This window comes from Bos indicus, chromosome 23 (genome assembly GCF_029378745.1).
Source record: "Bos indicus isolate NIAB-ARS_2022 breed Sahiwal x Tharparkar chromosome 23, NIAB-ARS_B.indTharparkar_mat_pri_1.0, whole genome shotgun sequence".
NCBI lineage: Eukaryota > Metazoa > Chordata > Mammalia > Artiodactyla > Bovidae > Bos > Bos indicus.
The window spans coordinates 18,067,252-18,094,496 of NC_091782.1; the positions used below are offsets into that span (position 1 = coordinate 18,067,252).

The 27,245-nt window shown below is 52.7% G+C and overlaps 2 protein-coding genes across 3 annotated transcripts; one reads left to right on the top strand and one right to left on the bottom strand.

The window, feature by feature from the left end:
* Nucleotides 1-6,884: 6,884 nt before the first annotated feature.
* GNMT (glycine N-methyltransferase) lies at nucleotides 6,885-10,457 on the top strand. Its single transcript, XM_019986060.2, has 6 exons — nucleotides 6,885-7,230; nucleotides 8,631-8,758; nucleotides 9,395-9,511; nucleotides 9,642-9,784; nucleotides 9,890-10,011; nucleotides 10,109-10,457. Exons 1-6 carry the CDS (start codon nucleotides 6,974-6,976, stop codon nucleotides 10,278-10,280), a joined length of 939 nt encoding a protein of 312 aa, XP_019841619.2. The 5' UTR covers nucleotides 6,885-6,973; the 3' UTR covers nucleotides 10,281-10,457.
* A 95-nt stretch (nucleotides 10,458-10,552) lies between these two features.
* PEX6 (peroxisomal biogenesis factor 6) lies at nucleotides 10,553-24,847 on the bottom strand. 2 transcript variants are annotated; one of them, XR_002183506.2, is made up of 18 exons: nucleotides 23,881-24,847; nucleotides 21,450-21,613; nucleotides 20,910-20,993; nucleotides 16,306-16,408; nucleotides 15,900-16,033; nucleotides 15,158-15,269; nucleotides 14,342-14,550; nucleotides 13,574-13,769; nucleotides 13,319-13,395; nucleotides 13,045-13,177; nucleotides 12,758-12,963; nucleotides 12,559-12,620; nucleotides 12,247-12,355; nucleotides 11,836-11,952; nucleotides 11,642-11,719; nucleotides 11,353-11,492; nucleotides 10,712-11,180; nucleotides 10,553-10,625 (listed from the first exon to the last, which is right to left on the bottom strand). XR_002183506.2 is itself a non-coding variant. In XM_019986058.2 (17 exons), the coding sequence occupies exons 1-17, from the start codon at nucleotides 24,760-24,762 to the stop codon at nucleotides 11,044-11,046; spliced, it is 2,943 nt and encodes a 980-aa protein (XP_019841617.2). In that variant the 5' UTR covers nucleotides 24,763-24,847; the 3' UTR covers nucleotides 10,553-11,043. The 2 variants fall into 2 exon arrangements, 1 of the variants encoding a protein (XP_019841617.2); XM_019986058.2 differs by having other exon boundaries at nucleotides 10,553-11,180.
* Nucleotides 24,848-27,245: the final 2,398 nt, after the last annotated feature.

Here is a 27,245-nt window from a genome sequence, read left to right on the forward strand (position 1 = left end):
TGTTCCACAGCTCTTCAGTGCTTGGCTTAATTCTGTCCCCAGAGCTTCGTTGTCCTGTGAATAGGTTGAGACAAAGACTAGGAGCCCAGTCCCAGGCCTAGGCCCGGACCGGAGGGAGGGCAGCATGGTGACTGCTCTGCTCTTTGACCTGCGGCTGCTGGAGGATGAGCGCCCTCACCCGCACCCCGCACCCTGCACCCCACCCCCTGGTCCCCACAAGGCCAGGCATGTTGCACATTCTAGCTCTCCACCCACCCACCCACTCTAGCAGGCAGCTTCTCCCTGGCCCAGCCTAGGAAAGAGCAGGATCCACTTCCCAGGTTTTCCTTTCCCTCTCCCCACCACACATACCAGCCTTTCTGAGCTTGACTACAGCCTCCCGCTTTCCCACACCCCTTCTCTCCATAAGGTGAGAGGTCTGGCTAAGCTCAAGTGAACCTGATCTCAGTCCCCTTAGTAGAAACCCAATCAGAATGGTGTCTTGTACCCTCACGTGGACCCGAGTCACTTGGATGCTTGTCAGCCAGACAGATGTCTGGGTGCTGCTCAGACTTGCCAGTCTGGGGATCTAGGAGTCGGCCTGGCTCTTAGGAGGAGGTCAGCTGGAACCCACTTCACCAGGAGAAATTTGGATGTTGTGTTAAGAGGGGCTGGGACCTCAATGAAGCCACACTGGAAGGAAGTCTTGTCCTCAGAAACGTGAATTGTCAGCACCTCAGAGAGGATGCGTCTCTGTTGAAGACTTTCATCATCCAGAACCTCAAAGGCTAATGGACTAGCCACAAGTCCAGTTTGTTCAAGTGCAGCGACAGTCAAGTCTCAGGGGTTGGGGCTCTGCAGGCTCGGAAGTGGCTGCATCAGGGCCCCTGTGTATCTGTTTGAAGGCACAGCTCCTAGGAGGCAGGCTCCTCTATTTCCAAGTCCCTGGGTGGTGGTTCCCTGCAATATGTTTTTGCACCTTAGCGGTGCTTTTCATACCTTTGACTCCCCTCTGTCAGACAGTTGTTTTAATAAAAAGTTTTGTTAGAATTAGACATTTGACCGCCAGAATTCCTGCCAGAAAATGATAGACAAGCCCCTGAGGCTTGGAGTTTGACTGAAAACCCCTTAAATGCGGAAACCGTGCAGTTCACAGCTTGTCCACACGTCAGAGCAGCCCTAAATCACTTTAGTTCACAAGTACAAACAAAATTCCTCTTCTTATGCTTTGATCCTGAAAGAAAAGCACATTTTTTTTCCTGACAGATGCACAGTCCATGCCTAACTGGTTTAAAGAAGGACTCTGTGTACTAATCCTAGCGGCAGAGCCAGCAGAATCCCTCTTGACCATCCCCTGATGGCCTGGTTTGTGCTATTGAGGAATTTCACTGGAACAATAATAATATAGTAGCCACTGTTTCTTGAATGCATATTATCGTGGCAAGCACCGCTCTACATGCTTTTACATAATTAACTGATTTAATACAGCTGTGATCTACACAAGGCCATGAAGTTTTAAACACATTATTGAATAATAAAATACACAAAGTACGTATATCATAAATGTACAGTTCAATGAGTTTTTATGAACTGAATACCAAAATCAACCAGCATGAAGATCACAAAACACTATTACCACCAACCCCACACATTCTACAAAAAGAAAAGGGATTTTGGTCTACTTTGTTCACTGCTTGATCCCCAGTGATTAATACAGCCCCTGGCACAGGGTAGCTGCTTCCCCCCAGCTCCCTGCCACACTGCAGGGCTCATGGGATCCTAGTTCCTCCATGAGGGATTGAACCCAAGCCCTTGGCAGTGAAAGCTCAGAGTCCTAACCACTGGACCACTGGGGAATTTCCAGAGTATCTAAATATCTGATGAATGAGTGGAGCACAGAAAGTTCAAATAACTTGCCCAGACGGCACATTTAGGAAGTGAGCCAACCAGGTTGTGAACCCAGAAAGAATGGCTTCAGCGTCCTGTGGCTCAGCCTCTGACATAGAGCTTTGCAGCCACAGCTGGTTGGCTCGTCCACCCTCTTCCCCTTACCTGGCTCTCCAGAAGGCAGGCCGAAGACCAGGTGCTGTCCAGTAGTCTATTTATGTCTTCAGAGTTTAAAGCTGGACATGCAGTTAAAAGACTTGAATTAACCTTCAAGTCTTTTTCCCTGTTCAAAATTAACAGTTGTGTGTATAGCTTAAAGGCAGCTTGGGGGCTTCCCTGGTGGCTCAGTGGTAAAGAATCCCCCTGCATATACAGGGGAGACAGGTTGATTCCTAATCTGGGAAGATCCCACATGCTGTGGAGCAACTAAGCCTGTGCACCACAGCTATTGAGCCTGTGCTCTAGAGCTCAGGAGCCGCAACTACTGAGCCCTCGTAATATAACTGCTGAAGCCTGAGTCCCCTAGAGTCAGTGCTCCAGGACAAGAGAAACCACCGCAGTGAGAACCCCCTGCACTGCAATTGGAGAAAAGCCAGCAACGAAGACACAGTGCAGCCAAAAATAAATATTATTTTTTTTTAAAGGCAGCTTGACCCTTACTGCTGCCTTTAAGGGCTGACTTCTTACAATTTCTTTAAAAGGAATCCAATTTTACTCATTCTTTCTTTAAAAGTGTATTCTCCACCTATTAAACTTCCACTAAAACGGTTGTGATTTTCTACTGGGAGATGTAGGGACACCTGGAGATTGGAGAAGTTGACCGGCTGCATTACCAGCTCCAGGGGTGGTAACATCTCCTAACATCATCACTCTTCTAAAGTAGAAAAGGTTCTCTGTCCGAAAAACAAACAAACAAAGCAAGACACTCAAAAGTCAGGTGTTAGTTTTTAAATTTATTTATTTGTTTTTGGCTGCATTGGGTCTTCGTTGCTGCATGCGGGCTTTCTCTAGTTGCAGGGCTCAGGCTTCTCACTGTGGTGGTTTCTCGTTTCAGAGTGTGGGCTCTAAGGTGTGTAGGTTTCAATAGTTGTGGCTCACTGGCTTAGTTGCCCAGCAGCATGTGGACTATTCCTGGACCAGGGATCGAACCCATATCCCATGAATTGGCAGGCAGATTCTCAACCACTGGGCCACCAGAGAAGTCCCCAGGTGTTATTTTGTTAGAATTGCTGGCCAAAGTGGTCTTGGTATTTTATCATTCCTTTCATCAATATGTGACAGCATGTGCCAAGTCACCTGTTTCAGTGAGCAGTGTGTTACCAGGGCTCAAATGGTGTGTCATTTTTACATGAGAGAACAGCTCAGTGAATTCCCCGGTGGTCCATAGTTAGGACTCTGAGCTGTCACTGCCTAGGGCCCAGGTTCAATCCCTGGTTGGGGAACTGAGGTCCCACAAGCTGCAAAAAACTAAACAACAAAACAAACAAGCAAATAATAATAATAAAAAACCCAGATCAGTGAGGTCAATATATTCACAAGAGATTTTGCTGGAGGTTAGCACATTGATGAAATACTCATAGATGCACTAAGCTTAATAGTAATGTTAGTTAGTTCAGTTAGTTCAGTTAGTTCAGTCACTCAGTCAAGTCCAACTCTTTGCGACCCCATGAATCGCAGCACACCAGGCCTCCCTGTCCATCACCAACTCCTGGAGTTCACCCAAACTCATGTGCATCGAGTCGGTGATGCCATCCAGCCATCTCATCCTCTGTCGTCCCCTTCTCCTCCTGCCCTCAATCCCTCCCAGCATCAGAGTCTTTTCCAATGAGTCAACTCTTCACATGAGGTGGCCAAAGTATTGGAGCTTCAGCTTTAGCATCAGTCCTTCCAAAGAGTGTAATAGTAATGTAGCCACCACCAATTAGTGCTACCACCCACCCATATAGGGACCAATTTTACACTTACTTGATGGGACTTTATTAAAGCAGATTGAGTCGTACATCATATGTTGAAAAGGCTAAGAAAGGATCCACTGTGATAAAAATCCATTAGCAGACTTCATGTGGGCATCACAGTGGTCAATCTGGGTAGTCAGCAGAGAAGATTTTTTTTCAGCAGCTTGAACTAGAGTTTGGAAATTGGCATCACTCCATTGAACAATGAATTTCTACCTGTTCTGAATCAAAACAAAGACATCCAGAATGTCTTCCATTTGTAGTTACTGTATATAATTCCAATCTTAAGATTTTAATGTGTCCTTAAATAGGTATAGTCATAGAGTTTGTTCCATTGCAGCCATATTCCCAACCTAGAATCTCTTTCTAAACATATACATTTGGGGAGGATTCCCAGGTGGCTCAGCAGTAAAGAATTCACCTGTCAATGCAGGAGCCTCAAGAGGCGCAGGTTTGATCCCTGGGTTAGGAAGATCTCTGGAGGAGGAAATGGCAACACACTCCAGTATTCTTGCCTGGAGAATCCCATTCTTATTTTCAGCCGAGTCAAACTATAAATTGATTTATATTATGACTTTCCCTTCCTCGGTCCAGGGCCTCAGATTTGGGTTATCTAAAATTTACAGTGACTAACCAAGTAAAATAAAAGGCAGTTTTGATATATTTCGGTGGGCAGAGAACATGGACAAATAATTTAGCAATGAAGGACTGCAATTACGTGGTACATTTTGGTAGTAATTAAAGAAGATTACAACAATTAGATACAATTTTCTACCCAGTGAGATATCCATGAGTAATATCTTCATGTAGAGAAGCGTTGAAACAAACATTTATTTTGGGTGACAGTATCAATTAATAGAAAAATTCCATTTGGAAAATGGTTCCATCATAACCATCTACATGTTCACTCTTTTGAAAAATTATGGGCGCATTTTAAATGTTCATAACATGAGGAGTGATTAAACAAGTCATAGCACATCCTCTCAGTGTAGCCAGAAATGATGCTCGAGGCCAAGTAATTTATGGTCAAGAGAAGAAAGTATGTTTTGACAGTTAAAAGTAAAAAGAAAGAAAAAAGGTCCATGAAATTTTATATGTACTCTGATCTTGACTTTTTTTTTAATGCCTCTGAATGAGAAAGAAATCAAATAATTACTAACTTCAGAACAAAAATCTTATCTTTGAAATGAAAAGTATATTTAGAAGCTATAATTTTTAATAAAAAAGAAACTCTATATTTTTTAAAAATCCAAATTTACTATCAGCATTCATATTATTTTTTAAAAAATCCTATTATAAACTCCCCAGTACAATGTCTTTCTAAGCATGTGGCCAAAGATCCATCTGTAGCATGGTGTGAGCACAAGATTCCACTACCTGCGGGTGGGCAGGCCCATTTGAGGTCCTTTGTGAGCTAATATTTTCTATTGAAAGATAAGAATGATTACATATCTTTGGGGTTCCTCCAGCTCCAGGATTCTATAGATGGTAAAAGTGGGAGGGGAGTGGAGGATCCTTTGTTCTAAATTCCGTATTGCTGTGTGTTGGCTGCTCTCTAGTTGTGGTGTGTGAGCTTCTCATTGTGGCAGCCTCCCTTACTGCGGAGCACAGGCTCTAGGTAAGTGGGCTCAGTAGTTATGGCTGAAGGAGGAAACAGAACAGGCTCTATCTTGAAAGCAGGACTCCATCTTGGGCCGGACTGTGGACTTTGAGCTATATGCCCAGTATCTATGGAAATGACGTACCAACTGAAAAACCAGGCCCCCAGAAGGAGGACCCCCAGGGCTCTCCATCGCCTAAAAGAATACCCAAATTATCTGTGTAACAGAACAGAATCATACATTCTAGTATGCTTATTGGGGTATGACCACAAGCCTATTGATAATTGTCCACTGTTAACTACCTAGGCTTAAGGCTTATGAATCATGGGTTAACTTTGATTGTATCTTTCTTTTTCCTTTGTTCAGACTAGTTTCAGGGAATTTTGGGGAGGTGGGTTTGGGCACGTACGCTTAGGGTATATAAGGTTTTCATAAAAACTGGTCGGGGTCCTTGGCTAAGAGGAGATTCTGCCTTGGCCTCGCTGGTGTAATAAACTGCATTCTACTATCTGCATTGTCCTTCTGAGTGAGTTTGTTTCCCAGAATGCGGAACAGGTAGCTACAACATGGCCCAGGGGCTTAGTTGCCCTGAGGCATTGTGGGGTCTTCCCAGATCAGAGATTGAACCAGTGTCCCTTGCATTGCAAGGTGGATTCTTAATCTCTAGGGTTAGAAGCCCCACCCTGGCTCTTTCTGAAGCCAGAAGACAAAGACAGGTAGGGAAGGCTGTTCTTGGTGTCTTGGGGTTCCCTGGGTAGCATCATTTTTCTGGGCACCATCCATCTCCGTGCAGGGTCTTGTCCCAGGAAGAGACCTTCTGCTTTGGGAAGGAAGGGTGGATGTACACTAATCAAGGCAAAAGACCAATTTATGAAATGATAATGAACAATGTGATAGCAAGAGCACTGGACACGCCCAGCCCTGACCCTGGACTTCCCACTCTGTGGGCACCTCCGTGGAAAGTAGTTGGGTCTTTAGAAGGGCGCGTGATTGGAGAGGAATTTGAACCAAACTGCATCTGAGGCATTTAGAAAAGGCTTGATGCCTCACCTACAGGATAGAGGAGCATCTGGCCCCAGCTGGGTGGAATTGAGCCAGAACCGCTCCTGGACTTGAATGGCCGAGCCAGCATTATCCCCCTTCCTTCCTTCCCTAGCTGACTAGGCCCTCCTTCAGCTGGACTGTCCTTCTTTAGATATGCTAATACCTTTCCCCCCCTGCAACGAACGGTTCAGCCCTGGGCGCTCATCTCTGCGGACTCAAGTTTCTTTCCAGCCTGGGGCGGGGGTGGAGCGGGCCTTCTCACTGCTGCCCTTCTCCTGCCCCGCTTCCCCGGCCCTCCAGCGACCTGGGGCCTTGGGAGGGTCCTTTCCCGCCGAGGGATGGTCCGGAGGGCCGGATCTTCAGGCAGGCGGGTAGGGCTCGTCCAGGATTGCCAGGCCGCGCCCTCCCGGCGGCCCCGGGCCGGGAGCCCGGCAGGGGCGTGTCCGTGCGCTCACCTGCCATTGGGCAGGTGGGGCGGCCGGCGCTCTGGCAGGGGCCGCATTATAAATGCGGAGCCGGAGCCGGTGGCCGCGGCGGCAGGGCCAGGCGCGTCGCAGGATGGTGGACAGCGTGTACCGGACCCGCTCCCTGGGGGTGGCGGCTGAAGGGCTCCCGGACCAGTACGCGGACGGAGAGGCGGCGCGCGTGTGGCAGCTCTACATCGGGGACACCAGCAGCCGCACCGCGGAGTACAAGGCCTGGCTGCTCGCGCTGCTGCGCCAGCACGGCTGCCAGCGGGTGCTCGACGTGGCCTGCGGCACCGGGTGAGCCCGGGCGGGGCCCCGGGGACCGCAGTGAGCGCGAGCGGGGGCGGGCAGGAGGCCCGGGTGAGCGGGAACCCGGGGCACCGAGCGGATGGGGTAGGCTTGGCTCGCGCAGCCGGGCTGCAGGATCACAGGCGGGCACGTCGGGGCAGCCTCCTCCGCCGACCCGGGAGCCGAGGCTGGGGCGCGACGCCAGGGCGGGGAATGTGTGTTTGCCCAGGCAGAACGGGGCCGAGGAGACCCAGGATGAGAGCGAGGGTGTGGGCACAGCGGATGGGGAGGGCGGGCTCGCCAGGGCGGCGGCCCAAGGACCGGGTTTTGGGGCTAGCCTCACATAAGGTCGAATCCCGCTCCAGCGGCAGCGTTCACACTTAACACTTGTTCATCGTGATGTGCCTCTGCCAAAGCCTTGTGCCAGGTATTTCTCACACATCAGTTTTTAAAATCCTTTCAAAACCTCATAAGTGTGTTTGTGTGTATGTGTGTTCGTTGCTCAGTCGTGCCCGACTCTTTGCGACCCCATGGACTGCAGCCCACCAGGCTCCTCTGTCCATGAGATTTTCCAGGCCAAGGATACTGGAGTGGGTTGCCATTTCCTTCTCCAGGGGATCTTCCCAACCCCGGGCCTGAACCCGGGTCTCCTGCACTGCAGGCAGATTCTTTACCGACTGAGCTACAAGAGTAGTGATAGCTATTTATGGTTGCAGAAATTTGGCCTCAGAGAGGTAAAGGTGGAACGAAGATGTGGACCCAGGTTGGTTAAGGTCTGGCTTGTGCTCTGAACCACCATCTGGCAGTTCCCTGGTGGCTTAGTGGTTAGGATTCTGAGGTTTCACTGCCCAGGGCCCCGGGGTTCAATAGCTGGTGGGAGAACTGAGATCCTGCGAGCCTCACGGGACTGCCAAAAACAAAAAGCAAAAAATCCACTATGCTACACTATCTCCTGTGCTCAAGTTACTTAACTTGCAGGAGCTTCAGTTTGCCCCACCTCTCAAATAGGGATAACACAACCTACCTTACTGGATTGCTGTGAGTTTTAATTACTTATTTTTGCTGTACCGAGTCTTCATTTTGGGGCACAGACTTCTCTTGCTGCAGTATGTGGGATCTTAGTTTCCCTACCAGGGATCCAACCTGGGCCCCCTGCATTGGGACTGCAGAGTCTTAGCCACTGAATCACCAGGGAAGTCCCTGGATTGCCATAAGGATTAATGCCCATTGGTACAATACCTGACTTGGTGCCAGGTCACTTGAGGTTAGCGGAGAGAGCCTGGGGACAGGAAACAGGGGTGGACTCTGAAGAGTGGAGGAGACAGGAGTGTTCAGCGCAGGGCCTCCTCTTTGCCTCTCTAGGCCTCCCTGACTGCCCCTCTCTGACTGTCATTCCTGGTCCTGCCCAGGGTGGACTCCATCATGCTGGTGGAAGAGGGCTTCAACGTGACAAGCGTGGATGCCAGTGACAAGATGCTGAAGTATGCTCTCAAGGAGCGCTGGAACCGGAGGCACGACCCTGCCTTTGACAAGTGGGGTACGTGGGTCTGGACAGGTGCCCTCAGTTCTCTGTACCCTGGGCTCCTTTATCAATTGTGGTGGGGAGCTGTTTTCCTCAAAGGAGGAAATCACTGTCATTTCCCTGAAAAGGGAGGCTTACACACCAGAATGAGGAACTGAGAATGAGCGGCTAGTTTTAATTATTTTTATAGTGTCCTGTGAAAGTCGCTCAGTTCGTGTTCGACTGTTTGCGACCCCATGGACTATATAGTCCATGGAATTCTCCAGGCCAGAATACTGGAGTGGGTAGCCATTCCCTTCTCCAGGGGATCTTCCCAACCCTGGGATCGAACCCAGGTCTCCCACATTGCTGGCAGATTTTCTTACCAACTGAGCCACCAGGGAAGCCCATCTTGGACAGTGGGCTTGTCCTGGACCGTGGGCAGTGTCCTGTCCCCCCAAATAAAAACCCATAAGCACAGAGCCCTCCTTCCCAACCATGGTTTCCTCCTCTCTGGGCCCCTCGTTCCCTTCACCCTCCACGTCCATAATGATCCCCTTCTCTGACTGGATGGGGAGTCCCTTTGTGTGTCTTGAAGGGGAAACTGAGGCAGGACTGCCCTTGGTGGAGGTGGGTGCCACCCTGATCCCACTTCCCCTCCCTGACCCCCAGTCATTGAAGAAGCTAACTGGATGACTCTGGACAAAGATGTGCCCCAACCACCAGGGGGTGGCTTCGATGCTGTCATCTGCCTTGGAAACAGTTTTGCCCACTTGCCAGACTGCAAAGGTGAGAGAGGGTGTAGCCTGGGGAGTGGAACCTGCTTTGAACTATACCCTTTCCAGAGTAGAAAGACAGGAGGGAGACTGGCGCTGGGGGCCCTGAGCAGACGCAGCCTCTCTGTCCCCACCTGGTTCAGGAGACCAGAGTGAGCACCGGCTGGCCCTGAGGAACATCGCAAGCATGGTGCGGTCGGGGGGCGTGCTGGTCATTGATCATCGCAACTACGACCACATCCTCCGCACGGGGTGTGCACCCCCAGGAAAAAACATCTACTATAAGGTGGGGCCCCCTGGGGAGGGCAGGCCCAGGGCGGGAGGTGTGGTCCCAGGGTCCTGGCCTCACGGTAGTTGCAGAGGTTGACACAGCTGGCAACACTGCCTGCAGAGTGACCTGACCAAGGACGTCACGACGTCAGTGCTGACCGTGAACAACAAGGCCCACATGGTGACCCTGGATTACACGCTGCAGGTGCCAGGGACTGGCCAGAGCGGCTCTCCTGGCTTGAGGTACTGACTTGGCGAGGTGGCGGGGGGTGGGGTGGGGTGGGGTGGGGGGGGTGCCAAGACCACCAGTCCTCACGGCGGGTCCGGGGCTCTGTTGCAGTAAGTTCCGGCTCTCCTACTACCCTCACTGCCTGGCATCCTTTACGGAGTTGCTTCGAACAGCCTTTGGGGGCAAGTGCCAGCACACCGTCCTGGGTGACTTCAAACCTTACAAGCCGGGCCAGGCCTACGTTCCCTGCTATTTCATCCACGTGCTCAAGAAGACGGCCTGAGCGAGGCCTCGGCTCCCACCCTCTGCCCCGGCGCTGCCAGGCTCCGTCTGGGGAGGAGGGGACCGGTGGCTCCACAGTGCGGCCCCTACAGTGCGGATCCTGGGGGTGTGGGGAGGGGCAGACTTCCGCTGCGCTCAGGAGGACAGAAGGCTGAACAATACAGTCTGTGCCTTTTCAGGTCCTGTTCCCCTTGTGTTCATGTCAGAAGGATGAGGCTCTCGGGGGTTGCGCCTCCACAGCCTTGCTCGTCCCCACACCGACCGCAACTCCAGCAGGGGGCAGCATACACTTTATTTTCAGACCCACATGGGGCTTCCCTGGTGGCTCAGATGGTGAAGAATCCGCCTACAATGCGGGAGATTTGGGTTTTGATACCTGGGTTGGGAAGATCCCCTGGAGAAAGGAACGGCTACCCACTCCAGTATTCTTACCTGGAGAATTCCATGGACAGAGAAGCCCCGCAGGCTACAGTCCATGGGGTCGCAAAGAGTCGGACACAACTGAGTGACTTCCACGCTTCCCACAGGGGCTTACCTCAGGACCAGACCGCTCCTCCTGAGCAGAGGGGCCTGAGGGTTGGAGACGGCCTGGAAGGCAGTCAGGTCCAAAGAGGGTGTGTCCTGAGCTCTCCTGGGGCTCCTGATGGCACTTAGCACCAGGGGGTTGCCCGGAGGTAGGCAGCATTCAGGTGGGCGGGCGTTGGCTTTTGGTCTCCCAGGTCTCCGTGAGCCCCTGTGGGCAGGTCCCAGGCTGCAGGGGGCTCCTAGCAGGCGGCAAACTTGCGTTGGATGCGCTTGTACCGGAGCAACTCCTGCTCGCTGACCGAGGGCTGCAGCCGGGCCGCGGCCTGCAGCAGGTCCTCCATGGTGAGCAGCAGGGCCGAGCTCCCGGGCTCCAGGCCTAGGGGTGACAAGAGGAGGCTGTGGTCTCTGCCTGAGCAGGGGAGCGCCCCGGGTAGGCACCTTCTTGCCTAGAGTCTCCCAGGGGGTCAAGAGACCCTCCTCTGAAATCCAGAACCAGGCCTGGTGCCCACTAGTTTCTGGTGGACCTCTGGGCCTGGGGAGCGGCGCACCTTCCTCCAGGTCCCGAACTCGGCGTTTGAGGGCAGCCGTCATGGCGTCGGAGCACAGGGAGTAGAGGTCCGCGCCCGTCAGCTGGGGCGGGCAGTGGTCTAGGACGTCCACCAGGCTCACAGAGGGCTCCAGCCTGAACCTGTTGTAGGTACACAGGAAAGAGTCTTACTAGCTTCCCTGACTCCACTGGAAGGCATCCCTGACCAGCTTATTGTGGACTTGGCACTCATCTCCCAACCATCCCAAGGCCCAAGCCCCTGGGGGGACCCTCCCTCTAATGGGGCGTACTTGCGTGTGATGGCACTCAGAACACGGAGCTGGGAGGCGCGGTCCTCATTCACTCCCACAAACACCAGCTTGTCAAACCTTTAGGGAGATAGGTGGGTGTCAAGGAGCCCAGCATGAGGGTGGAGAGGCACAGATAGGGTTCAAGGGGCAAGTCCAGAGGGGCCTGGTGGAGGTGAGAGGGATGGGGCACACACCTGCCGGGCCGCAGGAGGGCAGGGTCCAGCAGGTCTGGTCTGTTGGTGGCTCCGATCACAAACACATCCTGGGTGCTGTGAAGCCCATCCAGCTCAGCCAGGAGCTGAGACACCACCCTGCGAAGGAGGGAGTGGAAACGAGAGCGTGCGCGGTGCATCCTCACCCTCTCACCTCCACGGGGTGCCTCTGCAGGCTGTCTCCACAGGGCCCCTGGCTGGTCGTGCCCTGTGGACCCTCCCACCCTGGCTCCCGTCTCCTCAAAGCCTCACACCCAATTCCACGGCCCCTTTTAGCTTCTGCTACGGGATCGCAGAACCAGATGGGCAGGAACCCTTTGGGCGGCCAAGACTAGTACAACCTGTCTCATACCCCTCCGTCTTGGACCCCAGAATCCTGGCTCAGACCCCCACCTGTCCATCACACCTCCAGAGTCTCCACTTCGCCCCCGGTTTGGGGCCAAGGAGTCCAGTTCATCAAAGAAGATGATGCAGGGAGCTGCGGCCCTGGCCCGCGCAAACACTGAGGAGAGAGGGGTCCATAGGACGGAGAAGCCCGGTTGGGTGGGGGTTAGATATCAGGAAATGGGGAGGGCAACCCAGGTTGGCAGCTGATCACTAGCACTTCAGGTAAAGGCCCCTCCAGGCAGGAACCTGACCTGGAGAGGAAGACTAGAGGCGACGGCCAGCAGCCTGAGGGCTCTCCCTCCGCCCCCACTCACTCACCTTCCCGTACATTCTCCTCGCTTTGGCCCACGTACATATTGATGAGCTCGGGCCCTTTCACGCTGAGGGAGGTGACAGGAGAGGGTGAGACTCCTCAAGATGCAGAAACACACAACTGACCTCCTGGCCACCCGCTTCTGCTGCCCAGCCAGCCACAGCCCCCAGTCCACCTGCCCTCCTGGCTGGGCCCAGTCACCACCTGAGGAAGGTGAGGCTGCACTCCGTGGCCACTGCCTTGGCCAGGAGGGTCTTGCCCGTGCCAGGGGGCCCGTGGAGCAGAAGGCCGGAGCGCCTCAGGCCCAGGCTGAGCAGCTCAGGGTGCTCCAGAGGAAGCTGAATCGTCTCCAGAATCTCCTTCTTCACCTCCTGCAGCCCGCCCACGTCGTGCCAGGACACCGAGGGGATCTAGGAGGCGGGAAGGGTGTGGCTGGGCACCGGCTGGTGGAGGGTGCTCGGGTCCCACCCCCATGGGCCTCGAGTGTCTACCCTGGGGGCTCCGATGGCTTGCGAGTGAGCGGCCTGCAGCTGCTCCAGTGCCTGCCCAAAGTCCTCAGCCAGGAGAGGGAAGCCCGCTGCACACAGCTCCCCCTCATCCTCCTCACTCAAGCCGCCGGCCCAGCTGCAAAGAGAAACCCAGGGAGGCCTGTGGAGGACCAGCCCTGAAGCCTCCTTCCCACTGGGGCCCTCACCTTCCTCCCTTCCTCTCCAGCCCCTGCCCACCCAGACTGCCTCTTGCCCCTCCCAGGCCCAGCTTCCTCACCCTGAGTTCTTGATCCTGGTGCAGGCTGCCCGGCTGCTGTGGGTCAAAAGGGCGAAGAGGTCCCCCACCACAAAGCCCTGGGGAAGCACAGGAGACGATGTGTGAGCAGGCACAGCAGGCAGCCCCCGTGCGGGGAGGGAGGGGCAGTCCCCTGGCTGGTGCACGGGCCCAGCACTGAGGCCTCGGGTTCTCCACCCTCACTGACTGCCTCCCACCAGAGCGTGCGAGGAGGCCGGCGCCCTGCCGGGCACTCACCGCACAACGCCGCGCCAGCTGCGCCAGGTTCACCTCTTGGCCCAGGGGGAGGTGGGCAGTGAGAGCCCGGAGGACGCTGAGCCGCTGCGCCTCTGCCAGCACGGGCACCTCCAGCTCGTGAGGAAATGCTGTCTGCACATCTGCAGGCAGGTCCTGGGCCCGGCTGGTCGTGGCCACGACCATCAGGGGAGGGCAGCTGTGGACAGGGAGTGGGTACTGAGGGCGGGAAGGTGGCCAGCAGCCTCTGAGTGCAGCCTCATCTTGAGGCTGGTGCAGGAGGGTGGCTGCAGGGCAGGGATGAGAGAGGGAGATGGGAGCCCCAAAGCTTCCCAGATGGGGCATCCCCCCACACACAGGGAGCTCAATGAGGGCAGAGGCCATGCTTTAGCATTCCCCAAGAAACAGCCCATGGCTCAGTCAGTTAAGAATCTGCCTACAATGCAAGAGACCCGGGTGCAATCCCTGGGTTGAGAAGATCCCCTGGAGAAGGGAACGGCAACCCATTCCAGTATTCTTGCCTGGGAAATCCCATAGACAGAGAAGCCTGGTGGGCTACGGTCTATGGGGTCGCAGAGTTGGACACGACTGAGTGACTAAGCACAAAAAGAAACAGCAGGGTCCGCACCCTCCTCCCTGTGGGCACGCCCACCTCCTCAGCTCAGGCAGGGCTGCCTGGAGAGTAGCCAGGTGGGATGTCTGAAAGCCACTGACAGGGTCGGGGAGAGAAGGCTGGCCCCACTACTTTCCCCACTCAGTGCTGGATGCTACCTGGCGAGTGGGTCTTCATCCAGGAGGAGGTGCCGCAGCGTGGCCACCACCCGGGCGTCCTCACCCAGTCCATCACGGTCCCGGCCCAGCAGGTCCACAGCTGTCAGCAAAAGAACCACAGGCCGGCAGCGCCGGGCCCGGGAGAAAGCAGCCTGCAGCTTTGTCTCCACAGCGCCGCTACTGTCTGCACAGAGGCTGGAGCAGGGCACCTGGGGAGGGGGTCCCGACGGGCCTGTAAGGGAAGGGGCAGGCACGACCAGGGCAGGAGAAGGGGGGAGGGCTCAGAAGGGGCAAGCCATCTTTTTGGAGGGTGGGGATGGGGGAGGAAGACAACACTGGCCAAGCCCTAACTCTTCTTTTCCCTAACCACATTCCCTGGACTGCCCACCAAAACCTTGGCAGTATCCTCTTTTTAATTAATTTTATTTTTGGCTGCACTGGACCTTCCTTGCTGTGCATGGGCTTTCTTTGCAGTGAGTGGGGGTTACTCATTGCGGTGGCTTCTCTTGGCACGGGCTCTAGGGCACGTGGGTTTAGGTGGTTGTGGTGCACGGGCTTAGTTGCTCTGCAGCACGTGGGATCTTCCTGGATCGGGGATCAAACCTGTGTCCCCTTCATTGGCAGACAGATTCGTAACCACTGGACCACCAAGGAAGTCCTGGAGTGTGCTCCTTCTTGAGAGCATCTCTCAGTAGCTCAGCATCACGGGACTATGCCTGATCCACTGGCCCAGTGGGCCCCGTGGTCAGAGAGGAGAGGGAGAATCTGGGCTGCAGAGGAGATGGAGTTGGGGGTCTACTCTCCAGGGACCCTCACCTTCAATAAGTGGAGCCCAAGGCGGCTGCAGGCTGCGGCAACTGCGGTGGTCTTCCCACTGCCTGGGGGGCCCCGTAGAAGGACACTGCCAGTCCCTGTCAGCAGGGCACCCCTGCAACCAGAGAACAGACATTTGCTTCCTCTATCTTGCCCAGAAGGGAGTCCCCAGTGACACAGGCCCCCTCAGATCCAGAAAGCAGACACTCTCCTTGATGCACCCCTCCCCGCCAGGGCCGTCACCACTTGGTGAGGCCATATTTCCCATACCATCAGTGAAATTCTGGCAGGGGCCTGGGACATATCCAGGGGATTAACTTCTTTTTGTCATCAGTGAAACCTTGGCTGTTCTGTCTGGTCTGGATTGTATGGAGGGAATTAGGAAGGGGTCTGTGGCTACACATGGGCCAGCGGTATGAGGACCTTGTCTTTCAGGGCCCAGGTGGTGAAAATCGGGATGACTAGTGGGCTCTCCAAGGGAAGGGCAGCCTCAGAGACAAATGACCCTGGGGGAGAGTCTCCCTCCACAGCTGACCTTGGAGGGCAGAGGTTACTCCCAAAAAGAAGCCTGGGAATTTGCTTATGGACAGGACATGGGCTAGGGGCCTGGGCCCGATGGTTGGAGGGAGGCCCACCCAATCCCACCACGGCCAGGGCATCAGGTACTGCTTGTCTGGCCTGCTGCTCCTCCGGGGATGCTCCGGGCAGCCCTCTCTCACACCGAGGCTGCAGCATCCTCACTCACCCTGGCTGGAGGCGAGGCTTCAGAGCAGTACAGAGCTCGGTCACCAAGGCCTCCAGGCCTGGAGGAGACAAGCTGCTCCAGGGAGTGGAGTCCCCTGAAGGAAGCCTTGGAACCAGGCTCAGGGTAGAACCCACCTGTGAAAGGTGGGAGGAAGCTTTAGTTTCTAGAAGTTGTTTTTAATTTACTTTATTGAAGTATTTAATTTATTGATTTACAATGTGGTGTTACTTTCCACCATACGGCATAGTGATTCAGTTAAACACGTATATAAAAGTCTGCATCTACTAATCCCGAACTCCCACTCCATGCCTTCCCCAACTCCTTCCCCCTTGGCAGCCACCAGTCTGTTCTACAGAAGTTCTTTCTGCTCCTTTCCCCAGGTCAATCCCCACCGCCAGGGCCTCACCAAGTACAAGGAGGTATGGGCGGAGTCGGCTAAGTAGGCTCTGGCTTGCCCGTCTGGAGCCTCCCCAACTGTTCTCTTCACTTTAAAAAACATCTCTTGCCACCTGTAGGGAGAGAGGCCCAATGAACCCCAGATCCAGAGCCCACATCCAATCCTTCTTAAGGGCAACGCGCTGTCTCAGTCAGAGGTCCGCTGCAGGGACAAATGGAAGAGCAGTACAAAGAAATGCCCCCAGATGTGGCGGAGGTGGGCAGGAAGCGGGGGACGTGGTGGTAAAGGAAAGCAGGTGGTCTTCCTTATCTCTCTGACGGGATCATACACGCTTTAAGAGCAGGAGCTGTGCCTGTCCTTGGCACCCCTCATACCAACATCACCTTAGGGTGTGTTTCTCCTGCCTACTCACTCCGATGGAAGAAGCCACTGCCACACCAAGCAGTGACCATCTGCCCGTTTTCACTGGCTTGAGAACACAGACTCTCCCTCAAATATGCACCCACCAAAAAAAAAATGTACCCACCAAGGCCACCTAAAACCTCGAAAGAAAGAGTCCTTCAGCTCTTAGTCACCCATAAGATATGATCGCAAGCAGATTCCTTCATAATGACATTTAGCGATTAATGTTTCTCTGTTTTGGCTGTACATTAGAATTATCTGTGAAACTTAAAAAAAAAAAAAAAAAAAACATCTCTCACATACTGTGATTCCATTCAGTAGAGGAGTGGTTGCCAGAAGCTGAGGGAAGGAGGGAATGGGGAGTGACTGCTGGCGGGTGGGGGTTTTTTTCTGGGCTGAGGAAAATGTTTTGGAATTAGTGATGTTGATGGCACAACCTTGTGAATATACTAAAAGCCACTGAATTATATACTTTAAAAGTGTGAATTTTATGGTATGTGAATTATATCTGAATTTTACAATTAACATTTTCCTTCCTTTGGGAAAAATAAAAAGACTGCAGAGGCTCTAGCCTAACCCTGATTCTGCTCTAATAGGTTTGGGGTAGGGCTCAGGCATTTTTATTTTTCAAAAGCTCCCAGCCATAACCAGGGCTGTGCAGTCACTGGCTAGTGTTAGAGTGAGTTAGGCTTACTCAGCCTACCAGGGGGGTGAGGGTTGCTGCTGCTGCTGCTGCTGCTAAGTCGCTTTCAGTCGTGTCCGACTCTGTGCGACCCCATAGACAGAAGCCTACCGGGCTCCCCCGTCCCTGGGATTCTCCAGGCAAGAACACTGGAGTGGGTTGCCATTTCCTTCTCCAATGCATGAAAGTGAAAAGTGAAAGGGAAGTCTCTCAGTTGTGTCCGACTCTTAGCGACCCCATGGACTACAGCCTACCAGGCTCCTCCATCCATGGGATTTTCCAGGCAAGAGTACTGGAGTGGGGTGCCATTGCTTTCTTGGGGCGAGGGCAGCAGACAGCAATTACTAGTCCAGTTTTCCAGATACAGAGAGGAACTACTGCCGTCTGTAATCCTCAGGCAGCACAGCAATGGCAGAGCCCGGGCCTCTTTCAGGTCTACCTGGGGTACAAATTCCTTTGCTTAGTATCCCACAGTCACACAGCTGCTCCCTCTGGCAGCAGAGAGGGGTGGGGGTGGAAAGGCCTTCAGGTGGAAGGGGAGGCATACTAGGTTTGGGACCACCACCAGAGGCACTGACTGTGAAAGAACTGGAACATAAGGAAAGCTGTCCCACTGGTTTTTTCTGTTTGTTCGGTTGGCTGCATTGTGCGGTTGGTGGTGTTTTAGTTCCCCAACCAAGGACGGAACCCAGCCCTGGCAATGGAAACACTGAGTCTTTACCACTGGACCGCCAGGTAATTCCCTGTCCTACTGCTGTTCATTATAAATAGGTATTGTGTTAGTTGCTCAGGCGTGTCCAACTCATGGGGTCACTGCTCAGGACCCCATGGACTGTAGCTCGCCAGGCTCCTCTGCCCATGGGATTCTCCAGGCAGCAATACTGGAGTGGGTTGCCATTCCCATCTCCAAGCGATCTTCCCAACCCAGGAATCGAACACAGGTTTCCCACATTGCAGACAGATTCTTTACTGTCTGAGCCACCAGGAAAGCCCATAAACAAGTGATGGGTGGGTCTACAACCTAGACTCGCAATCAAGCTGAACCACCTCGGTCAGATGCATCTGGCAGCCAATGGAATCCAAGGAGGAAGAGCCCTGAGGCAGGGGAGGGGGAGGGAGACACGCCCACCTCTCCCCCTCACAAGCTCCCTTCCACCCCTACTCTCCATCCATGGAGAGTGGATGGGCCACCTCATTGAGGTTGGCCAGACCTCTGGAACATATCTGGACACTGCTGGGGAACACGGGGTTGCGTTCCTGAGAGCCAGACAGTGGAGCTCGATCCCCGCCCCAGGCCTGGTGTGAGAGGTGGAGCAGGGGGAGCATGGACCAGCTGCACCACCGCCAGTGGACTTCTGTGCCAGGGATCAGGGGAGCCTCCATCCAGGGAGCCTCTTACCAAGTCCAGGGAGTAGGATACAGCACTCATCTCTGTCCTTGGACCCATCTGCCCGCTCGGCCCTGCTTTTCCAAACCCACCCAGAGGTAAGAACTACATGCTTAGCACCCAGAGGAGGGAGGCAGGTCTCCAAGGTGCTGGTATAGTAGAGATCCAGGAACAGGACTGGCTTGCTGGTCTGTCTCAGGAGGGTCGAGTGCCTGTTTTCCTTTAAAAGTACAAAAGGTGGGCATTCTGCAGCTTTCCTACAGAGAGCTAGCTCATAGACAGTTGCTCTATTTAAGATAGAGGTGGTGGCAGAGCGGTATGAAGAATTTGCAAGCCAATGCAGGAGATGCAAGAGACATGGGTTCAATCCTTGGGTCAGGAAATCCCCTGGAGCAGGAAATGGAAACCTACTCCATTATTCTTGCCTGGAAAATTCCATGGACAAAGGAGCCTGGTGGGCTACAGTCCACAGGTCACCAAGAGCTGGACACGACTGAGCACACACACACACAAGATGGAAAACAGAAGTTGGAAGTGATGGAGAGCAGCTGGGCATTCTCCACCAGGCTCGTTGTAAATTTGATGGGAAAGCTCAAAGCAGCACCCTGGAGCACCAAATGGAATTACACATGGCACCACAGGCCCCTCCTCTGGGTACCACAGCCCTGAAACTGGAGAGACTGAGCACTGGCCAGAACCAAGCTCTGAATGTTGACCAAAGCTGAATTAGGTACTCCAAACAAGGCACTGCTCTCTTAGTAGAGGACCCAGGCTGGCTCGGCCTGAGACCCTGGGCATGATGGCTCCTGTGCCCAAGTTTCTGCAGGGTGGTCCCACCACCTCACTGGGATTTCCTGCCAAGTTGGGTTAGTGTCTTCTTCTTCTAATAAAGCCTTATAGGAAATCCATCTGGGGGTAGGAAGCTACACATTTTCCCCTTCACATAAAGCCAAGCAGTCTCTGAATTCTGAATTTTTTTTTGGCTGCGCCATGTGGTATGTGGGATCTTAGTTCCCCCATCAGGGATTGAACCTGCTCCCCCTGCATTGGGAGTGCAGTCTTAACCATGGGAAGTCCCTGCCTTACCATTTCATATGCAGTCTCTGCAGTAAGAATCAACAGGAGGAAAGGTTGGCCTCCTTGTTTTGGGTCCCTGGCTCAGTTACGCTCTTTCTCACTCTCTGTTGAGGATAAGGAAAGACAGCAGGTCTCTCAAAGGCAAATCTCTTCCTCTCCTGTCTTGGGAGACAAGACTGAAAAGCAGCGTGTCCACATTCCATCCACTAGAGCAGAAATCATGATGGTACTGGGGCTCCTCTGGCTCAGTGTACAGGAGGTGTGGCCCAAACAACATTGGTTGAGAATGGAAAGCAGGGCTTCCCTGATGGCTCAGTGGTAAACAATCCACCTGCCAATGCGGGAGACACGCATCTGATCCCTGGCGAGGGAAGATCCCATATGCCGTGGGGCAGCTAAGGCCGTGTGCCACAACTATTGAGCCCGTGCTCCAGAGCTGGGGAGCCACAACTACTGAAGTCTACGTGCCCCAGCGCGTGTGCTCTGCAGCAAGAGAAGCCACTGCAGTGAGCAGTCACCACAACTTGAGAGCAGCCCCCGCTTTCTGCAACTCGAGAAAAGTCCACACAGTAACGAAGACCGAGCACAGCCAAAACATAAAATAAATAAATAAACAAATAAAAACTTATTTTAAAAAGAATGGAAAGCAGGGGGGACTTCCTTGGAGATTCAGTGGTTTAAACTCTGAGCTTCCACTGCAGGGGCTGTGAGTTCAATTCCTGGTTGGGGGAGTTCCTCATGCCACGAGGTGCAGCCAAAAAAAAAAGAAGAAAGTGAGGAATCCCACCTTGGACTAGGCCATTGAACCATTCTTAGTGCTTTACTATACCTAGGACCACCAATCAATTTGAGGATAAACACCTCCCAAAAGCCAGCAGGCAGTGGCTCTTAATTCTCTTTTCAGTCACACGCCTATTTGAGAACATGAGAATAGGTACCTTCTCTCCCGAAAAACATGCATGACAACAACAAAATGCTCTTATGCACAGAATTATTCCATTCAACTTGAGGACTCCTGCACGCAGGTTAAGAATCCCAGCTGCAGGAGAGAAGGCAGCTCCATACCTGGGCAGTTTCTCTGGGCTTGCTTCCAGGATCTCTACTTGCCCAACTGTTGGCACACACAGGACATCCCCTTCCTGGACTGCCCTGTAACACAGCGGTAGCCCTGGTCAGCTCACAGTGGGAGTTAATAGCAGGCGCCTGACATATCCCCGCATGCCCCACCCCCTCAACCTGCAGACTGTTTCTCGGGGGTCTACTGCCCACCCAGAGATCCCAAGCAGTTGTCCAGAGAACAAACCTGACCTAGTAAGAGCTTTGGGATACGGCAGAGAGGGCATCAGAGTCCAGAGAGAGGGGCAAAGCAGGATCCTGGCTTTTGGGGGCCCTCCTCAAATCAAAGTGGTTTCTCAATCTAGAATGTCTGGATTTACCCTCCTGGCCCAGATTTCTCTTGTCTATCTGACACACCAGGAGGCTTCTAGCCACCATACTGTGGCTTTTTAAAATCAGAGGCTTTCTGGTATCTGAATCTCAGGCCTGGGATAGGAGGAGTTCACTGAGGGTGGTGTGCTACCCTCCTGCAAGGGGGAAGCGGCTAACCTGGGTGTCTGAAAATGCCGGTAAAGGACATGGTCATAGTTTCCATTAGTGCTGTAGTGAGGAGACGACACAATTTCGATGTGTAACTCTTTGGCAAACGGAGGCCCAGGCAGCACTGAGCAGCTTCCTTTGTCTTCAGGGGTGCTGGAGCCCTCCAAATACCTCTATGAGAGAAATAACCACCACCTTAGAACCTTCTCCCAGGGACTCAGGCTCTGCCCAGTCTCTTAGCAACCAACACTTCCATCCTTTATCCTTCCCATAACCACAAGGGCTGTGGGACGGGAGACCTAAGAAAGTAGAGCTGAAGACCTATATCTTCCTTAGAAAACAGAAACCTCTCCTTCTAATGGGCACCCGGAAGAGACTTCTGACTCTGACTTTGCTGACTCTAGCTCCAAAGAGTTCACCAGTGATGATAACCATTCTGTGACACCTTTATACTGGCCCCGAGCCAGTAAAATGGTAAAGACATTTAACTCCCACAAGTCATTTGAGTGACACCAGGCAGCCACTGGGAACATTAATTGGACAGTAGTGAGGACACTGAATTCAGGCTCCAGTTAAAGGACATGATCTCACTGAAGCTGAAAGAGCTGGGTCAGGTGAATGAGCTCCTGCCTGAGTGCTCCAGTATTTTTCCTCCATTTAGAAGGAAAGCCACACCTGACTCCCATTCACGCATATCTTTTATTTCTTCTTGACATCCCACAGCACTAAGTGTCTATGGCAGCATTACCTAATATAACTTTCTACAGTGATAGAAAAACTCTATATTTACATGTGGCTACTGAACACTCAACATGTGACTAAAGCAATCAAATAACTGAATTTTTTACTTTACTTACTTTCAGTTGATTTAAAGAACCACCCAGGGGCTAGCAGCTTTTGTACTGGTCAGTGTGGGCCTAAATCATACATCCAGGTGCTTAATTAAACAGTAGACTATATTTGTCCCCCTGAACACAATTTTCTTTTTGAAGTAAGTTCCTTAAAGGTAGAAAGCAAAAACTCCTCTTGGATGTATTTAATCTAATTTTAAAATTAAACACCAAGCACTAAGGATAATAAAAACCTGTCCCTTCAAGAACAATATACAATTGAGAATGAGAGTATATGATCATAACAAAACTATAAAATAAAAGCTCTCAGAAAGATAGAAAATGCTATAGGAAAAAGTAATGTTAAATTTGTGGTGTGAGATTTTGCAAGGCTTTAAGAAACAGTGTCAGGCTTTATTTTTTGGGGCTCCAAAATCACTGCAGATGGTGACTGCAGCCATGAAATTAAAAGACGCTTACTCCTTGGAAGGAAAGTTATGACCAACCTGATAGCATACTCAAAAGCAGAGACATTACTTTGCCAACAAAGGTCCGTCTAGTCAAGGCTGTGGTTTTTCCAGTGGTCATGTATGGATGTGAGAGTTGGACTGTGAAGAAAGCTGAGCGCCGAAGAATTGACGCTTTTGAACTGTGGTACTGGAGAAGACTCTTGAGAGTCCCTTGGACTGCAAGGAGATCCAACCAGTCCATTCTAAAGATCAGTCCTGGGTGTTCATTGGAAGGATTGATGCTAAAGCTCAAACTCCAATACTTTGGCCACCTCATGCGAAGAGTTGACTCATTGGAAAAGACTCTGATGCTGGGAGGGATTGGGGGCAGAAGGGGACGACAGAGGATGAGATGGCTGGATGGCATCACTGACTCGATGGACGTGAGTCTGAGTGAACTCCGGGAGTTGGTGATGGACAGGGAGGCCTGGGGTGCTGCAATTCATGGGGTCGAAAAGAGTCGGACACGACTGAGCGACTGAACTGAACTGAAGAAGCAGGTGGCATTTGTAGAAGGGCCTTGAAGGAGGAGGAGGTTAACAGAATAGGAAGGAACTTGAAGTCAAGGACAGCGTGAGCAAAAGATGGGAGTACGATCTTCCATACTACCCAATACAATACTGGATGTGTGTGCGTGCGTTCTCAGTCATGTCCAACTTCCACCAGGCTCCTCTGTCCATTGGATTTTACAAGCAAGAATACTGCAGTGGGTAGCCATTTCCTCCTCCAAGGGATCTTCCTGACCCAGGGATCAAACCCACGCCTCCTGCATTGGCAGGTGGATTTCCACCTACTTGGTAAGCCCACAATACTGGATACATTGCAACAATTTGACAAATAACTGATTAGATTCAGTAGATTACTACACATGGTAATTTGGCTGTAATTCTCACCTTTCACCTGAATAGTGAAAGCCCTTCCCATGCACCAACATGTTTTAATTGTAGAGAATGGATAAATAAGGCTAAGAGGTGTTAAGGGAAAAGTCCAAGCTCTAAGGAGTAAAGGATCCGAATTTTACAGCTCTCATCTTCCAATTTAGTTAAGGCAAAGAAGAGATAAAGAGGAAGAAGCATTCCTGATCTCAGTCCTGTATCCTACCTGGATTTTGAGCTCTCCCACGTCCAGGGGATCACAGCCGAGATTAAAAGCCAGAGTGGCAGGCACGAGGGCCAGTCCGTCAGCGAGAGGCTCTCCCGGCTGCCCAGAGCCGGGTCCCAGTCTTTCAGAGAGGTTCCAGCGAGGCTCTAGAACTTGGACTGTGGCCAGATGTGGCTGAGAAGTGTTCGATGACTCTCCAGCCCGGGTCACCCACACCCATTCGCCCTGGAAGAGGCTGAGGCTGCGGAGACAGCTCCGGCTCACCCCCAGTGCATCTCCAGTCCCTCCCAGAACGCCCCTTAGTCGCCGGACTGTGCCAGAGGCCGCGAAGGAGGACACCACCGGCGGGAGAGGGAGCCGGCTGCTGTTCTCAGCCTCTGGACCCAGTTTAGCCCGCCCACGGAGCTCAGTCACAGCTAGCCGCGTCCCTGGACCCAGCAACCCTTGCAACGCCGGCCGCGTCTCCAGCACCCGCGGTCCGGGCACGGGCAGGGTCTCTCCGCGCCTCACCAGCAACGGCCCGACTCTCGGTCCGAGTCCGGGCCCAGATGAAGTGCCAAGCAGCGCCCAGCCCAGCGACGGTGGCCGCCGCACCGGCCGCGCCCGCACCCACGCCCCGGAGCCCAGAGCCAGGAGCTGCAGCAGCGCGCGGCTAACCAGCAGCTGCGGGGGCCCCGGGCCCTGCTCTTCGGTGCCCGCGCCGGGTCCCTCCACGGCGGCCACCAGCAGCGCCGGCCCTGCCGGGCTCTCCCCTGCAGGCCTCAGCGCCAGCACTAGGCCCAGCCCTGCCGCAGGCCACGGGCCCCCGGGCGGCAGCAGCACCGCCAAAGCGGGTGTCTCGGTCGGGAAGGGCTCCAGGACTCGCAAGACTGCCAGCGCCATGGTGACAGGCGACCAAAGAGCACAGCGAAGGGCGCCTTCCTGAGCCGGAGAGCTAGACGTCCCAGCGGCTCACACGCCACTTCCGCTTCCGGCAGGGGCAGCCCTAGGGAAGTGGGCAGGGCGTCGGGTGCAAGGGCGTGCTCCAGGAGGGTGAGCTGCGCCTTGGATAGATAGGAAAGGTGCCTCGGTGGCAGTAACACAGTCACTGTGGTCGGGTAGTCCATGCACACCGCTTGTGAGACGTGTGTACAGGGGTTTACCTTCCGCGCCTGCCTGGGGAGTAACGTCTGTCAACTAACCTCCCCACGGGCATGTCCTCAACAGTTTATTGAATGATCAGTGAACGATCATTGTGGCCTGGACCAAACTTGGCCCACTGCTGGGAGCTGTGGGTGTAGTGTTTAGGAAGGTGTCCACTCGTGGAACTGTAGGCACTGAGGTTTGGAGGCTTGCGGGAAGGTTGCAGGAGGGAGTGGTAGGGTTATATGTCTCAGACAGGCATTTGGATGTGGAGCGGCTGCTGGCTGAATTACTGCAAGTGATTCATGTAGCCCTGTAGTGGTTGGTGCTGCCACACCTATTCCAACACATTCTACACAAAACCCACGTTCCAGTGTTTCTTGTCCTGCTTATTGTCCTGTTCATTCTGTTCCCACCAAGCTTGAAACAAAGACAAAGCAGCTTCCCTTTCTCATCTCTCCAAAACTAGATGTTCTCTCCTCCCAATCCTTGTAGACTGGAGATCCATTCCCATTTCCACCCTGGAGAGGAATGAACAGCAGAGCAGGCAGAAGAGAGAGATTCAAGGCTTCACTCATTGAGTACCAGACCAACAGCTTGTTTCCCATCTGGGCTGTTACTTAACAGTCCTTCCTTGTCCCCACCTCCACTGCTCTGTATAGACACCTGGACACTAGCTGGCCACACTCCCAGTTATTAACAGTATACTTGCACTTAGAATCAATGGATTGGGGGATTCCCTGGTGGTCCAGGGGTTAGGACTGAGTGCTTCCATTGCAGGAGTCACAGGTTTGATCCCTGGCCAGGAAACTAAGATCACACATGCTGCTCAGTGTGACCAAAAACTAAAAAGAATCAGTGGATTGGTTGGTGGCAATCTCCTCTTTCTGGACCTTGCATTCTCTTCCTTGCCTTCTCTGCCCAACTTTCTCCTTTCCTTCATCTTGAGGCAGTCTTCTACTTTGTACATTTTGCATTCCTGAAAATTTCCTGAAAATCTGAGAGGTTAATATAAGATTTACATATTGTAAGGTATTTCTATCCCTAGAAAGACAAGAAAAAATATATATACTTAATGTTTTATTATAGTTTCAGGAGGTACCTCTAGTCCTAAACCTGAAATTGCCAAGTTGTACCTCTTTAAAGCAGCATGCTTCCCTGAAAGCTCAGTTGGTAAAGAATCCACCTGCAATGCAGGAGACCCCAGTTTGATTCCTGGGTCGGGAAGATCCACTGGAGAAGGGACAGGCTACTCACTCAGTATTCTTGGGCTTCCCTTGTGGCTCAGCTGGTAAAGAATCCACCTGCAATGTGGGAGACCTGGGTTTGATCCCTGAGTTGGGAAGATCCCCTGGAGAAGGGAAAGGCTGCCCACTCCAGTATTCTGGCCTGGAGAATTCCATGGACTGTATAGTCTATGGAGCCGCAAAGATTTGGACTAAACTAAGTGACTTTCACTTTCAAGAATGTACTAGGTACCTGAATTCACAAGGATAAAGTTCCCATTTCACGGACAGAGGAGCCTGGCAGGCTACAGTTCATGGAGTCGCATAGAGTCGGACATGACTGAGTGACTAACACTTTCACACTTTCTTAGCAGTTTTCCTGGCAGCTCAGACAGTAAAGAGTCCCTGTAATGCGGGAGACCCAGCTTTGATCCCTGAATCAGGAAGATCCCCTGGAGAAAGGAAATGGCAACTCACTCCAGTATTCTTGTCTGGAAAATCCCATGGACCGGTGGAACCTGGCAGGCTACAGTCCATGGGGTCGCAAAGAGTGACACAATTGAGTGACTTCACTTTGAAACTGTTATGTGGCTCTGTCCCCCGTCTCTCAGAAGACCCAAGGACTGAGAGGATGGTGGAGTGATTCCAAAGAGAATATGCCTCCTTTACACAGAATAAGTTAAGCTATGGTGTTCCTTGAGGTCTTGCAAATGGGTAAGTATATCTGGTATCCTGCCCGGGTTGGCATCCATATAGATGCAAATATCTATTCACAGATAAACGTGCTTTTCTCTTAAGTGTTTCCTTGAGCAAATAATGGTTAGCATGTCGTCCACTCTGCATTACCTTGAAATCATCATTAGTCAATGAAAGTAATTACTTCTGTAAGACAGCTAGCAGCCTAGATTTGTTGCCTTTACTTCCATATCTCTTGCTCATTCTTTAACCCACTATACCTTCCTTCCATTCTTTCGAAACTTTCCTGCAAAGATCATCTGTAACCTTTTTAAAAATAAT